General features: G+C 41.5%; 1 protein-coding gene across 3 annotated transcripts; it reads left to right on the top strand.

The window, feature by feature from the left end:
- The first annotated feature begins 1,551 nt into the window (after positions 1 to 1,551).
- Positions 1,552 to 14,333, top strand: TIGAR (TP53 induced glycolysis regulatory phosphatase). Of its 3 annotated transcripts, XM_052790324.1 has the most exons (6): positions 1,552 to 1,621; positions 3,723 to 3,760; positions 5,937 to 6,058; positions 9,739 to 9,816; positions 12,307 to 12,417; positions 12,843 to 14,333. In XM_052790324.1, exons 1-6 carry the CDS (start codon positions 1,590 to 1,592, stop codon positions 13,299 to 13,301), a joined length of 840 nt encoding a protein of 279 aa, XP_052646284.1. In that variant the 5' UTR covers positions 1,552 to 1,589; the 3' UTR covers positions 13,302 to 14,333. The 3 variants fall into 3 exon arrangements, with proteins under 3 accessions (XP_052646284.1, XP_052646285.1, XP_052646286.1); XM_052790325.1 differs by lacking the exon at positions 9,739 to 9,816; XM_052790326.1 differs by lacking the exons at positions 1,552 to 1,621; positions 3,723 to 3,760; positions 5,937 to 6,058 and adding an exon at positions 6,108 to 7,520.
- The last annotated feature ends 1,167 nt before the right edge of the window (positions 14,334 to 15,500 follow it).

Genomic DNA, 15,500 nt, shown 5'->3' on the forward strand with positions numbered 1-15,500 from the left:
GGAAGAATCCCCTTACTCACCCAGCAAGTAATGCATAGGCAACAAGAGTGTGAACTACAAAATGCAGATGTGTCTTGTATCTTCCCACAAGTGCTGTCAGCTGGCCCAGGAAGAACACTGCCAGGCAAAAGAGGAGAGCGGATTTATTTTATCTAGCTCAGATGTCAGCTTTACTCCTGAGTTTGAAAACATCACTGTGATATAGAGAGCGTGTAGGTGGTAGGTTTGTTTTTCTCGCTCCCCCCAACTGCCCCTAACTTGTGTCTCTGTTATTTCCCAAGTACGATGGTGGCTGCGGAGCAAAATGTGGCCTCTGTCCAACAAATCAATCTGCAACAGTCTTAATACGAAGCTCACCCATCCCAGGACTATGGAACCCAAAACAGTATTCCACCCATCTCCCATCTAGATCCCAGAAGCTGAAATGATTTGGGTAAGTAGGACCTGATGAAGAAGATGACAATCAGTGCCATTTATCAGAAAATATATGGAGGTTCTGGACTTCTGCTGTGCAGGGCCAGCATGGCCCCCACTGGTTGTGGATGCCTACAGCACACGCTGCTTTGCCTCTGAAACAGTTGCTTCAAAACAGCTCCCATCTTTGCTGATGATTACTCAGGGGTGTGATTTGCCTTCCAAGACTTTTAATTGACTCATAATTAGTGTAATTTATTCAACTATTGATATTACTCTGAGCAAAGTCCTGTTACCGATCAGTGTTCTTACTTAATTTAGTTGACCTAACAAGACTGAATGTCATCAAATATTATGTCTTCCGCAATGTGGTAAACTTACTCAAGTCTCCGGTCATAGAATCATGAGATTATGTGAAAACTAGAGTTTTAAGGTGAAAGCCATCTGATTATAATTGTAAGTTAAGAACATAGAACCATTTAGGTTGGAAAAGACCTTTAAGATCATCGAGTCCAGCCGTTAGCACTACCAAGTCCACCGCTAAACCATGTCCCTAAGCACCACATCTACACGGCTTTTAAATACTTCCAGGGATGGTGACTCAACCACCTCCCTGGGCAGCCTGTTCCAATGCTTGATAACCCTTTCAGTGAAAAAACTTTTCCCGATATCCAACCTAAACCTTCCCTGGCACAACTTGAGGCCATTTCCTGTCATCCTATCACTTGTTACTTGGGAAAAGAGACTGACACCCACCTTGCTGCAACCTCCCTTCAGGTAGTTGTAGAGAGCGATAAGGTCTCCCCTCAGCCTCCTTTTCTCCAGCCTAAACGACCCCAGTTCCCTCAGCCGCTCCTCACAGGACTTGTTCCCAACGTGTGCCTTGAGACCTTAAAAAACCGCGCTTTTTTTTGGGGGGGGGGGGGGGGGGGGGGCTGGGAGCGTTGTGTGTGAAACACACCGGACCTGAATTTCCCGCCAATCCACCACAGCGACAACCTCCACACGCACGAGACAGACCCCCCCGAGCAGTTCCCCGCCCCCCGCACGGGGAAACCGCCCCGCCCCGCCTTCTCCCGCCGCCGCGCGCCGGGGCGGGGCCGTGACGTCACCGGCGTACGCTGGGCGGCCGGGGCGCCGCAGTGCGGGCGGGCGGGAGGCTGGGCGGCCGCGCCATGGTTCGCTTCGGTCTGACCCTCGTCCGGCAGTGAGTACCGCGGCACCCCCCCGCCGGTGCCGGGCCTTGCCCTTCCCCCGTCTCCCCGCTGCCCGCCTCCCCCCCCCCCCCCCGCCTCGCCGGTGCCGTCAGCGGAGTTCCGCCCCCCCCCCCCCCCTCCCGGGGCTGTCCGTTAGGCGCGCGCGGCTCCCTCAGGGGTAACGGCTCCTGTCAGTCCGTCAGTCCGTCCGGCGTGGCGTGGCGTGGCGTGGCGGGTGCGCCGTGAGGGAGCCCGCGGGCGGGGGGAGCGCCGGGCTGGCCCTTGGGGGAGGCGGAGGGGGGCGGGAGGGGACCGCGCTGTGCGCCCCGGGGGTCTCGCTGCCGCCTGAGCCGGCGCGGCTGTCCGGTTACCGTAGGCTGGCCTCTGGTGTGGCCGAGTCCGGTTAGGTATGTGAGCAAACCGATACAGTTCGGCACTGACGGAAGTACGGAGTGAGACGTAACACTAGTAAGCGCTATTTGTGAGCTCTTGGGTGAGGGCTCGTAAGACCTTTCTCCTGCCAGAAGCTCTCTGGTGGGGCAAAGAGCTCGTTTAACGTTTCTGCTGTTAAATGTTAAAGCACTGGCGTTTGTGACTTAGTTAAAGTTGTTAGGGTGAGGTTTTCTTTCAAGCTACGGTGGATATTGAGAAAGATTTGTCGTTAACTAGGCTAAGTAGATCCAGCTTCCTGCAATTGACAGGTATTAGTAGTACCTAAAGTACTTAAAAAGTAGTTAACTGTTTAATTTTTACAAAAGCTAAACTTTTTTCCCCTTTAGCATAATACAGTTTAATACTTGATCAGTGCAGCTGGAGCAATGACTTTTTTTTTTCCCCTGATTTTCCTCCTGTTAAGAGTTACTCTTACGTTCTCTTAAAGACCTGGATCTGCTGACTTGGTGCTGTAGTTGCAGCCTAACTTTTACATCTGCTAGAAAACGTGAGCCTGAAACAATTTGTTGAACTTGAAATCTTCAGGTGGGACTCTTGCAGTCACTTCAGAAAGATCCCAGTTCATTACCAGCAAATGGTTGGGAATTCATCCCACAGACTGTGCTTGCGTACATTGTGCTTGTCTTTGTGCTACTTGGAAAACTGCACATTCTGCTCTTCCCCCACCTGTACCCCAATCGATGACCAGCAGGATGGACTCCATCCAGCCTGCTGCATTTTCCTCAGGAGGCTGGAAGTAGCTGTCAGGACATGGGGTGAGCCTGAAGAATTAAATTGCTGCCCCCTGTGCAGGGAAGAATTTAAAGTGTACTAAAATACAGTGTTTTGTCTTAAAAGTACTGGCCTTCTGTGATTAGTTACTTATTTGGGGCTCACCTTGAGGACTTCTGCACAGCAGTGTTGATAGCTCTCTGTATAAAAGCCAAGCAGCACACTTGGCCTTAGTACTGCAAAAACTTAAGCATGTGACATTTCGGTCAGGTGAGGAGTCTCAAAGTCAGCATGCTTAACTTTGTTCGTGTCAAGTTTAGTTCTTAGATTTTCCCTACTAAATAAATCAGCACATGGGTTTAGTTGCTCTTCTCTCGAAATACTGTCAGTTATGGTTTTCAAGGTAGAATATTCCAATTCCTAAAGAAGGTGATGTTCATTCTGCTAGTTTTTCTACAGTTCTGGGTTCTTATGCTCTGCTTCTTCAAGGAGTACAGCCTGCTCTGCTGCTATCTTTGATAATCTCTTGAATTGGCTTCCTTTCAAGGTGAAGAGGTCCAATTGACTAGCACAGGCTTTTTGTAACAGGGCTCCAGAGTCTTCCTGCAACTTCCCTTGCTCCAGCATGGAGGTGTAATTGTAGTAGATAAAATTATGCTGCATTTATGATAAATTTAAGAAATTACTTCCCTTCATTTTGTCTCAGGTAGGTTTGTCTTAGTAAATATTGATGGAGTGATTGGGGCTGACTACTTGAAAATGGTTTGGTTTTTTTTTTATTGTGAAGTCTTCAGGTACATCTTTTTGAAAAGAAGCTGTGCTGTACTCTATCTTCATTTTTCATATTCAGACTCTGCTGTCTCCTGTTGGTATCTAATATAACAGTGTTTTTGAACATTCAGTAAAATTATTGTGAGTTAATTGTTTTTTGTTTATAATCTCTTTCAGTGGAGAAACAAGATACAACAAAGACAAGATATTGCAAGGTTAGTATCAGTTATTCTGCTCGCTTGTTAGAGATGGAAAATTATTCTTCCCTGGAAAATGTGAAATCCTGTAACCAGCTGCTGAAATGTTAAGTATTGTTACAGAATAATATTGTAAACCTTAAGAGTCTTTATTTGTAAGCCAGGATGTTAGCTTGAAAGCTTTACAGAACTACGAAGATTCTAAGTTGGTCTCCACAGAATATCAACAAATGGTGATGCATTTCTGGTATCAATGGGAGTGTTAGGATAGCTCCTTTTTCTAAACAGGGGAAAAAAAATTACCTGTAATCAAATAAAGCAATAGCAGCACCTGTTACTAAGGATGCCAGAGTGTCCCATAGCACTGTGTTAAATCTCAGTAGTATGAAGCCTGGGAAAAGGGCTTCTGGGGCTCAGTTGAAAAGTGAGAGCTGCAGCTCTGGTGAAGAACCAGCAAGGTGCACACTTGTACGATGGAGTTGGTAAGGAGCTGCAGAAGGATGGATAAAGATCATGTTGTAAAGGAGGCTATTGCCTTAGGAAGGTAATCTGTCACTTGCAAAAAAAGCCTACATTTAAGCAAGAAAGAATGAAAAGTAAAGATTGTTTAAATGCTTGGATTATTCAATCCCAGCTCTTTCTAGGAAGGCAGTCTTTAGACACAACATTTAAAACCAGACTTCTCCTTAGTGACTGCTGACTTGTACACCCAGAACTGAAAACGCTGAGCTGCTTGGATGTCTGTTGTAGGAAAACCGAGGCTCACCACTACAAGGAACCTAGTGGGGTGGTACTCTGAATAAATAACCTTTATACAGTGTGATGTGCTGTGAGGAAGAATCATGCTTCCAGATTTTCCTACCTCTGTTTTGACATTGCAGTTTACAGTTCTTGCAACATGGCTTTGTGCTTATGATAAAGTGAATAAAGTATATTCCCCTGCTTTATGTTCTTAAAAGTACTAATGATGTCTTTTAAATTCCTAGCTCTCTGTGTCAAATGACATGTAGTAGATTCCTCTCCCCTCTCCAGTGTAGAAAGTGAACATTGCCTTGTGTTTTGAGAGGTGTAAGACCTATACCAGCATGGTGGAGTCTGAGGTCTCACATGGCTGAATTACAGATGAGGTGCTCGGAACTCAAGTTCCGGACTTCTGGTGTCCTGTCTTTTGCTGTTGGAAGCATATAAATGGTTGCGCATTTGCTTGGTGAAAATTGCTATTGTCATTGTTCTGGATCTGATGAGAACTGCACACTCTCTGCTTTGACTTCCTACAAAAGTAAAATAGGTGATACAAGCGTGGACATAGCAATTTGTTACAGGTTTGTCCCTCTGCCACAGTTCTTGGTTCTCCTGCAGACTCTCTGAGCTGTGGCAGGAGCACACCTATTTCATTCAAGTTGGATTACCAAAGTGCTGGTTCTCTCTGTGCTGTCCTAGAGCTCTGTGACCACCTGGTTTCACAGACTACTCTGGCTGAAAATAATTTTTGGAAGGGTAGCTGCTTTTCAGCTAGGTTTGTTCCGTCAACACGCTCGCCATGCAGCTGCATGAGGCGTTAGTGTCAATGTGCGAGGTGGAGTAGGGGAGAGGAAGAGACCACAACAGATTGTGTTTACATCAGCTGTAAAATTCTTGTGAAACTGTGTCTTTGGCAAAGAGTGTGCGCTGCTTTCTGCATTACACACAATCCCTTCTTGTTGCCTCATTTCTTCAAGGCATTGTCAACGTTAGGGGATGGGGAGGAGCAGGCATTTCATATTTGTCAGGACTTGACTCTCCTGATGTGCATGGGTTTTTTTCCGTATATGTAGTTTAGTATCAACAACTTTATCTCAATTGTATTGTCCTTTTTCTTATTTACAATCAACAGATCTGTTTACAGAGCTTCAGTTTCTGTTGAGATTCCTCTTGCAGGAAGCCTACTAGTGACCATTCTAAAAAGAACAAGTGATTTGAAATGACTACTTGCGTTTAGAAAACATAGGCCTCTGTTTTACGTTTAAGTTTGTCATATGTATACAGTAATATAAATATAATCGATAATGATCCTTCTGTCTTCCTAGCCTGTACTCCCTTTTTTCGTACTTTTCATATTATGACTCAGCAGATTCTTTATTGCTGCTGTGCTTGCTCAGCTGCTAAATGATCTAACATATGCATGTCTTAATGTTCATGGGTTTTTATTCTGTAGGTCAAGGAGTGGATGAACCGCTCTCTGCAACTGGTTTCAGACAAGCAGATGCTGCTGGTTTATTTCTCAGTAATGTGAAGTTTACTCATGTCTTTTCAAGTGACCTCCTTCGAGCAAAGCAGGCAAGTGCTTCTTGAGACAACTGAATGTAAATATTAGCTTCAGAATTTGGTATTTATTTGCTATTGATGATGCAAAAGTAATACAGTGATGGAGAGCCAAAAGCTATTTTGATGGTCTTAGAAGTGCAGTTTAAGTTGTGTAGAATTCAAGAAGGCCTCTACGAGTAAGGAAATTTCAATGAGAACAGCTCAGTTAGGAAGCGATGAAGGCCAGCTTGCTTTGCAGGATGTCATGCAGTGTTGTTCTTATGGATTTGCTGTTATTTTATATGTGCATAGGTTCTTGCTAAAGAAGTAATCGGGACTTAGGGGTAACACAGACTGAAGTCAGTTTTTCTTTGAAGAAACAAAACAAATTGGCTGTGATACTGTTGTACTGTCTTATGCATTGTGGCTGTATGCTGTGTTTTTCTGAGGAATGCAGACCAATATAGGCAAGATCAAGTTTTGCTGTAAAGTCAGTACAAGGATCATTAGATGTGCAGAGAGGTTGGATTTTGGCAGGAACATAATAACGCACCTCTCGCCTCGATGCATTATTTTAATAGGTTCATTAAAGAGGAAAAAATGTTAATTACTGGGTGGGATTACCTGTGATTTTGTGTGCAGGATTATGAAATACTCAAAAAATTAGGGAAACAGAACTTTTAAAGGTAGAGGCGTAGATCAGCTGCTCTAGGAAGGTCATATCTCCTGTGGAAGCTCTGTCCTTAATTCTCTCTTCTGTTACTGATGCTGTGATTTCAGGAGACGTGTAGGCTTCATGTGATTGAAACTACTAAGCGATTCTTAATAGCGCTCTGGTAGTTTGCTTTTTTGCTCTGTTGTCCTGCTACAAAAGTCTGTGAAGCCTTGCTGTAAACCAGATCAACAAAATCTAGCGTAAATCCCCTTTTTTTTTTCCTTAAAACATACACGATCAACATTGCTCATCAGTTTTGCAGCACTGTCCCATAAACTGCTGTAGCAGCACAACTTAGGCAGAAAACAAACTAGAGAGACAGGGAGGGAGGAGTGTAATAATTAGGTATTTTTAAAATACATAATAACTGCCTGACAAGTCACTTCCTTTAAGTGTGTGAATGGCAGTGATTATATTTAAAAACATTAATAGTGCTTCGTAATGTTCATAAGACTGTCTGTGCTATGTGCCTGCCTTACAGTAATTGTTTCTGAATGCTCAGCTGCTTGAGAGTGAGGTTGGTAATTTTTTTCTTTATGTTGGAGACAGCCTTTTCCATGAGAAGCGTTTGCACTCTCATAATGTAGAAGACAGACCTGAATTTGTCCTTTGCATAAAGGAAATGTGTTTTGCCATTTGTTTGACAAGCTATCCAGACTTTGCGGGAGCTTTTCCAAAGATGTGTAAAGCTGCAGTTTCCATTTGCTTGGAACTCCCTTTTTTGGCAGCTGCAAATCTATGAAGAAGTGTCCTTTACTACGCTGTCACTTCATAGCTCAGGTATGAAAGGAATGTACAAGTTTTCTTGCAAAAGAGGGCGGGGGGGGAAGGTTTTTAATGAAACTGTTAGTGATGAAGTTTAGTTTTCCTTGCAATGTCTCCTGCATCAGCTGTGTCAGGGTGTGTACTGGTTACTGCAACCAGGAGTGGTATGGGGTCCTCTGGCTACCGCCCATGGCTGACAGCTGAACATTCAAGCCTGAGCAGGATAGGAGAAAACAGGGATGTGTGCAGAGAGTTGTACTAGCTGGGCAGGAATCCCGAGAGCTACAGGAGATGCAAAGTGAGCAGGTATAGGAAATGCGGAGAGAGGCTTTGCAGGGAAGCCTGTTTGAGAGAATAAGCCTAGGAGGCAGGGTCTGGAAATTAGCAGTGTAGAGGAGAGCAGGCGGACCAGCAATGTGAAAATAAAAAAAGACTAGTTGGGCAGACTGGGCTGTGGTGTGAAGCATAACTCCCTAAGACTTGTAAGCTTAACAGAGCATAACACCAAAGTCTGCAGGGGAATATGGGGCCTACTGTGAGACGCTCATTCCATTGGGACAAGAGCTCTGCAGCAGTGAAGGTAGGTTCAGAACTGAGACAGGCTGGGGCCTGAGAAGGATGAGAGGAAATCTTTGAGGCTTTTCCATGTGTAAAGTGGGGCTAATATCGCTTCTCTCACTGTGGTACTGTGAAGATTCAGGAACGTTTCTGAAACATGCTGGTATTCTAGTAATGGATGGTATAGGAAAGGTGCGATGAAGTTAATCTCTTCTTCAGAGCAGATTTTGGTTTCAGCACGGTAAATGAGTCACCAGCCCTGCAGGTATTTAAAAGCTGTGTAGACGTGATGCTTAGGGACCTGGTTTAGTGGTGGACTTGGCAGTGTTAGGTGAACAGTTGGACTCAATGATCTTAAGGGTCTTTTCCAACCTAAATGACTTTATGATTCTATGTTAATATTTACAGTTCAGAGTATGAGTTAGTGCTGAGTAGGTGAATGTTGTCTATTCTATGTACTGAACAAGATCTTGGTCCTGGAGAAATTTCAGGATGTAATCATTCAATTAACTGTACTATTTATATATACAAGGAAATTGATTCAACCCTATCTGAATTTTGACATTATTCTATGACAGATATTTAAAATTGCAACATAAAGCCTTTCCTAAGCAATACATTTAATAGATCATAAAGTCTTGTTAGTACAACAAGGCTGCTTATTATTTGCCAAAATCCAGGGAGCCTTTTCAAAATGAGTTGTTTGAATGTCACTTTGGATGTGGACATTTGCACAGGAATTCCCAGCTGATATTACCAGTCACGACTGTATGTGAATCCAGTACAGCCTTCACACTTTGATGCATATAAGAACAGGAGCAAGTTAGCGGTCCTTTAGTTCCCATTGCTGGCTGTGGCAGCCAGACAGCTGTATAATACACAACACGCCAGAACCTGTATTAGGCAATACTTTTTCCAAAGTGGTATCAGAATTTCCTCTTGATCAGTTGTCTTGCTCTCCCTTGCACCCCCAAAATCACGTGCTTCCTTGGAAGGAAAAAAAGATACATAGCACAAAACTCAAGACATGCAGACTATTGTTAAAAGCAAACTAAACCCTTTGGATTTTCTCTGTCTCTTGGCCATGCTATCAAAAGGCAGGTGAATACAATAAGCTAGATTATTTTTTTTCCCCAAGTATATCATCCAGTGCATTTCTCCCTCGTAACATCGAGGTTGACACTTCAGTATGTTGGCAGCAAACACCCTCCTGCCTCTTAACTGCTTCAAGAGTATTTGATTTCTGAGGTGCACTTGCCAGAAAGTAATTTAATTTTTAGATGCTATGTTTTTCGCAGTCAGTTTAACTGATCAGTTTTTAGGAACGTACTGCTTGTGAGTCTGACTCAGGTACTACATATAAAGAATGTAGTTGGCATGATTGCTTTGTGAGTAGCAGTATAGTCAAGAGAAGATGTGGCTTTTATCTCGGTAAATCGGTAAATCCTGCTGCTGCTGTGCATCTTGCTGCCCACCTTTCATGGGTGCTAAGTGTCTTCAGCTTCAGGCCATATATCCAATTCTGACAGACACTACTAGCTGAAAAAGATTTATCTTGTTTGTTTGGGTGGTTGGGCACTACTAATGTGATTCACATTGGCTGTGGTGTTGTAAGATGGTCTAGCTGTCCCATGAGAAAACAGCCCATTGACATGACTGTATATTCACCTTTTAGACTGCTGCCACAATTCTAGGAAAAAATAAGTTTTGCAAAGATTTGGAAATCAAGTATGATGCAAGACTTCGAGAGAGAGTAAGTGCCAAAAGAGCTTGTTTTAATATTGAACACTGACCCATTTGAAAATGTAACTTACTGCTGATGGATATCTTGGCTTATTAAATGGTAGATTTAACAGTGGAGAGCACTATGTGATGTGGTTTTAATCACTGAAGAGTCAACTCTTCACATCAGGTACTATAAATTGTTTGCCTGACTGCAGAATTGTGAAGCAAAGCCAAAATTTAGTGATTAGTGCTGTAACCGTGATGCTCTAATGATTTAATTCCCTCTACATGTAAATCTTACCTTACTTATCTTAAATGTAATAAAAAGCTTAGCTCTGTTTGGTAACCCCATGTGTAAAGTGTTAAAGATGCTCCCTCTGCCTACCTGCTCAAGCCTGATGGCACAACTCGATGTTGTCTTTTTAGGAGTTTGTACCTTTTCATTTGCACAAAGACTACTGAAAAGCTTTCTGCTGCCCATGGAACAGTTTGATTTCCTGATTAGGCTCTCTGCCTGATAACAGGCATAATTGTACCTCTTGTCTGTTTTTAAGTATGTCTGATCAGAATAAACTTGGATGCTGGCTGTTTCTGCTAATATGAATCACCCTTCAGATGCTACACTGAGAGTGTCAGCTGAATTTTAAATAAGGAAATGCTACAAAACCAAAAGTGGGATGGCATATTGCCTGCAGGCAAGTAAGTGTTTAAGGAACAGAACACAATTGTAGCATTTCCTATATGGATCTTCTTTTTCGGTCAGAAATTCCAGTTCTTCCCCTGAAACCAGCAAGTTAAATGCCTCCCCATCTTCTTTAGTTGCTTTACCACCTGATGTTTTTTTAAAATATTATGGGTCATGATACTGAATTTTAGAAAGAATAATCTTAAGTCTCTGTTACTTTTTTTTTACCCTTTCATGGCGTTTGTATGGATGTATAGAAATGCCAGTACAGTGTCTGCGAGCCACAGGTTGTAAGTCACTACTCTGGATAACTGGAATTAAGTTTGAATTGTATGAAAAGAAGCAAAGTCCTTTAAAAGAACATATGTTATTGATCCTATTAAGAAAGTATTATTCTCTAAGTCTGGAAAAATCTTTAAGATTAGGATTTAATTTTCAGTTGTTTCAGAGCACTTATTTCTTCACGTCTGTCTTAGTGTTCTTAAATTGCCGATATTTTGCTTTAGAGAAGGGATTGAGAGGCTGAAGTAAATGTGTTTCAGTACATTTAAATTCTGAAGACTGTAATAAATTAGTTATTATGGCAGCTAATTGCATATCCACAGCAAGTGGGTAGTGACATAGAAGTCAAAAAAGCCTCAGTAATGAGTACGTGTCTGTATCCTAGTAATCAACATCTGGATTTCTGTAATGCGTGTAACTGAGTATTTGACAGTATAGCATCAGCTCTTACTTTCTCAAAATACTCATCATAACTGCAGCGTTTTCACTGTTTTTAGATGTTCCAAGGAAAGACCAAAGCTTTCCATTTGAATGCATTTTTCATCTGTTAGTGGCAGTGAAGTATTAATCTTGAGAGGGAGGAGGTTTAATCTGTTTTACCATTGTTAGAGATGTGCCTTGGAAAGATCTTCAAGGTCAAAAATGGTAATGCACATCCAAGTGTATCTCTCCTGTAAAATACATTACAGGTGATAAATACTATGTTTGATAACGTGACTTCTAGTGATCCAGAATAACTACCTGGTATATGTGGGTTCTTACTACTGTTACTTGTACGGGCCTTGCTTTTGGAGGTCTCAGGAATAACTATGTCATTGAAGATAGTTAATTGCATGTTCTCTGAGTCCATTAGCATATGTTTTTAAGGTTGGTTTTTTGCTGCCTTGGTTTTTTGCCGCCTTGTTTTCTGAAAACACTGTCCACAGGAGTAATGTATGTCCTGAAAAAATGGGGGGAGGCTTTATTATGTATTTCTAATAGGTAGAGTACTTGTGTTTTTTCATCTTTTTTTTGTCTTTTTCAAAAATTCTGATTTTAAAATGGACTCCTCTGTTGTGGAGATTTCAGAGGTCTGTAGAGAAATTACTCGTTTCTTACTTGTGAAAAGTAGTTCCCTGTAGTCTTTCTGCAAATGAAAAGTAGATGGGGTTTATCCTTGTATGAACAGCTACATACAGAGGTGTTTGCAGTGTAACCTCAGTTACAAAGACACTTGAATTTTGTATGCTAAGAATGAGTGTCAAGAATGTAGGAAAAAATCTCGAGGCAAAGATCAGGCTGAAGGTACTGTTTTGAATGTTAGTACTTTAAATGAGATGCTGCTCTTAATGTATTTCTCTACCCAGCATATATCTATGCTGTAACTTAAATAGCAGATAGAAAGATACCTCCTCCCCCAATATTGGAATAAAATGTAAAAGGTAGTTAAGCCTGCACGTTACACTTGAGAATCCAAGAAAACAAAGCTGTTAAGAGATGTTTGCATTGGAAGCGGTACTGGAGACTTGATCTATCTTGCTAAACCCACTCTTTGTAACTTGCCTCTTACAGAAATACGGTGTTGCAGAAGGAAGGCCTTTGACTGACCTCAAGGCTATGGCAAAGACTGCTGGAGAGCAATGTCCTTCATTCACGCCTTCTGGAGGAGAAACACTGGATGAAGTATGGTATTTATTTATTTGTGCCCTACTTTCTAGGCCATTCTATCAGTGCAGATGCAGCTATTGCATACTTAGGAACATCTTATTGAGAGCTTAGCCCAACTGAAGGTAGATATTTTCTAAGCTAAAAACACTGCTTGACCTGATTACAGTGGCTGCCAAGCAGGGAATCTCTTTAGAACTAAAATATTGATTTTGAGATTGACTCCTCATGAAGCTCTTGTTTGCAGAAGGATGATGGCAATTACTCTCAACCTTGGCTTTGGAGGGCAGAGGAGTTTTTACAGTGTTCAGTAACTTAGCATTGATTTCTGAGACTTGTCTGTGATAAATGTTTGTCTTTTAATTTGAGTAGTTATATCAGATTTCTGAAAGCTGAAGTGTCTTGCATTCTTCTCAACGTACTCTTCTGACCTTTCTCTTTAGGTAAGAGAACGTGCAAGGGATTTTTTTGAATTTCTGTGTCAGCTAGCTGTTGAATTGGAACAGAAGGAGCAAGACATGCATGGTGCAGCAAGCAGAAGCTCAGGAACAGCTGAAGAAGAGTTAGTTTTCCCTTGGACAAACCACTGTAGCGAAGCAGAACTTAGCTCTGGTAGCGGTGGAACTTCTAAAATATTAGATGCCAATATATTAGTGGTGAGTCATGGAGCCTACATGAGGAACTGGATCGGTTATTTTGTTTCAGATCTCAACTGTACTTTACCAACAAATTTAACAAAGTCTCAGTTGTCTTCTGTCAGTCCCAATACAGGAGTTAGTCACTTCATTATAAAACTTGAAAATGGAAATTTGTTAAAACCTGAAATCACATGTGTTTGTCTTAATCAAGACTCTCACTTAGTGGATGTGGGAGCTGAATGTGTAGCTCCAAAAGTGTTTTAAGAGTCTTTGTAGGGGGAAGTGGTTTTAGGTCACCATTATACTAAGCTTGGGAAAGGTATCTGTAGTAATTACCGAGATTGACTGGAGTTATTGACACTAAACTGCAAAACTGAAGACAGGCAACTGCTTACCATCTTAAAATAACACAATTTGCATGGTCCTAGGGCCCGATGTAAGTTGGCACTAGAGAAATAACACAAATGTTCTTTATGAACAGAAACATACTTCAGTCACTTGCATATCTGCTCCTAGAGTGCATATTTTTAAAAACTTCTTTTCATTAGTCCATAGTTATTTTGGCTATCTACAGGTAAAAGAGTTGGGGAGGGGAGAGGGATGGTACCTCAAAGACGAGCTATACTGTATTCTTGTTTTATTACAAAATGCTATATTGTAATATTAAACATATATGTTGTCTTAAAATAACTTTTTTGAATGCAATAGTATAACCTAAAAAGGAGCATTGCCTAGTGGAAAAGGTTTGGTACAGTGTCAGGGGAGGTGTTCCTGGCTCTGGTACTAAATAGCTGTGAGACTCTGGGCAAATCTCTTTTCCATTTGTAAAACAGGGATGATGATATACCTACCTCGCAGGAATGTTTTGTAAGAAACTGTTAGTGTTGTTCAGACCTCTGTTAAAGAGTACAGTACACAAACATAACGTATTTATTTCTAACTGTAAGCAGGATGAGGAACCTCATGTTCACATAGCTGAAATAATGGCCTCTCTTCTGAAAAGGAACCTTATCAATAGGGTGAGTTGTACCCAACTAGAATCCTGTTGTCAGTTGCAACTGTACACTTGATGGACGAATATTTTTGCCTAGAATTAGGCAAGTTTGATTGCTTTATGATTGCTTATAGTTGCTGTTAGTACTGCATTCCTTCCTCACTGGGGTGTTTGTAGTGTTACTGTAAAAGCTTATCTGATTTATGTTATTTATAATATCCACATACTTTTTCTTCATTTGCATATTTTAAGCCTGTTTAAAAAAAATAAATAAAAAAAAAAATTAAAGGCTCCTGAATAGAGCTCCATTTTGTTTGTATTTCTTTTGAGGTAAAAATCTGTGTTAATATTACTCTGTGAAGCTTTGTTCAGATCATATAACTTCCTTTTTTTTTTTTTTTTTTTTTTTTTTTTTCTGAAAAACCCCAGGCTGGTCTTTTGCTGTGAAAAAGAGCCCTTTTTAGGGCTGATGGATCAGTGCTATCCTGACTTACCTGGAAGAACCACTGATGTTAAAATGTTAAGGACATAGTTAAATTGCTTGCAACTGTACAAAATTAACTGTTTGACTGAAGTTGTATTTTTTTGTAATTTTTAAAAATATTCTGTCCTGTGTGCTTTAAACTACTTGGCTTCTTTGCCTTGAAGCAGCAACTTGAATTTTGAGGAGGAACTTAACTGTGGCCCTACTGAAAAACAGCAACAGAATTACTTAATCTGGCTGTAGTGACTTTGCTTTTTCTATTCGCGTGGCTGTCATTCAGTAGGGAAGTTCTCTTGATTCCTACCTGCACACAGAACAGGGATCTGCTTCCGTTCTCTGTGCTGTTCGCCCAGTGCTGGTACTGCAAAAATGCAGAGGGTGAAGCAGGAAGTGTTCAGCCCTGCGGTGACTGGAGGTACGCTTCTGAGGTAGCGTTCTCCAGAAGCTGGAAATGAACCTAAGGCTGTTTACTTGCAGTGAGGCTTGTTTATCTAGCAAATACCTGTGAAACCATCTGCTGCTGTGTCTGAAAACTCCTCCATGGACAGGAAAGCGGCTTACCTGATGTGTTTAAAAAAAAAAAAAAAAAAGGATACTAGTAACTGGTGTCAGCAAGGATTCAACTTCTGACACATTCTATAATGTGAATGACTGGACACCCTTAAGTTGGGTTACCAAATTTAAATTAGAGTTTTGTACTGAACTTCTGCATCAATAGGCTAAACTTGTTACTTACTGATCAGCTGGCTTCCTTTCATTTCTTTACAGAAACAGAGGAAAGCTGCTTCATTATGGCTCCTCTTTCTCCATATGAGGCAGTTCATAAATGTACAGGTGTTATCTGGGCAAAGTTTTGTGGCTAGGGGTTTTCCAGCAAACATGAAAACTTCATAATATAGAATCCTGGGAAACTTAAGATATCTCAATAACATAAGAACAAGCTTTGGTCAAAATGGCTCTATTTCAAGTTTCAATTTTCTGTAAG

This window comes from Harpia harpyja, chromosome 6 (genome assembly GCF_026419915.1).
Source record: "Harpia harpyja isolate bHarHar1 chromosome 6, bHarHar1 primary haplotype, whole genome shotgun sequence".
Lineage (NCBI taxonomy): Eukaryota > Metazoa > Chordata > Aves > Accipitriformes > Accipitridae > Harpia > Harpia harpyja.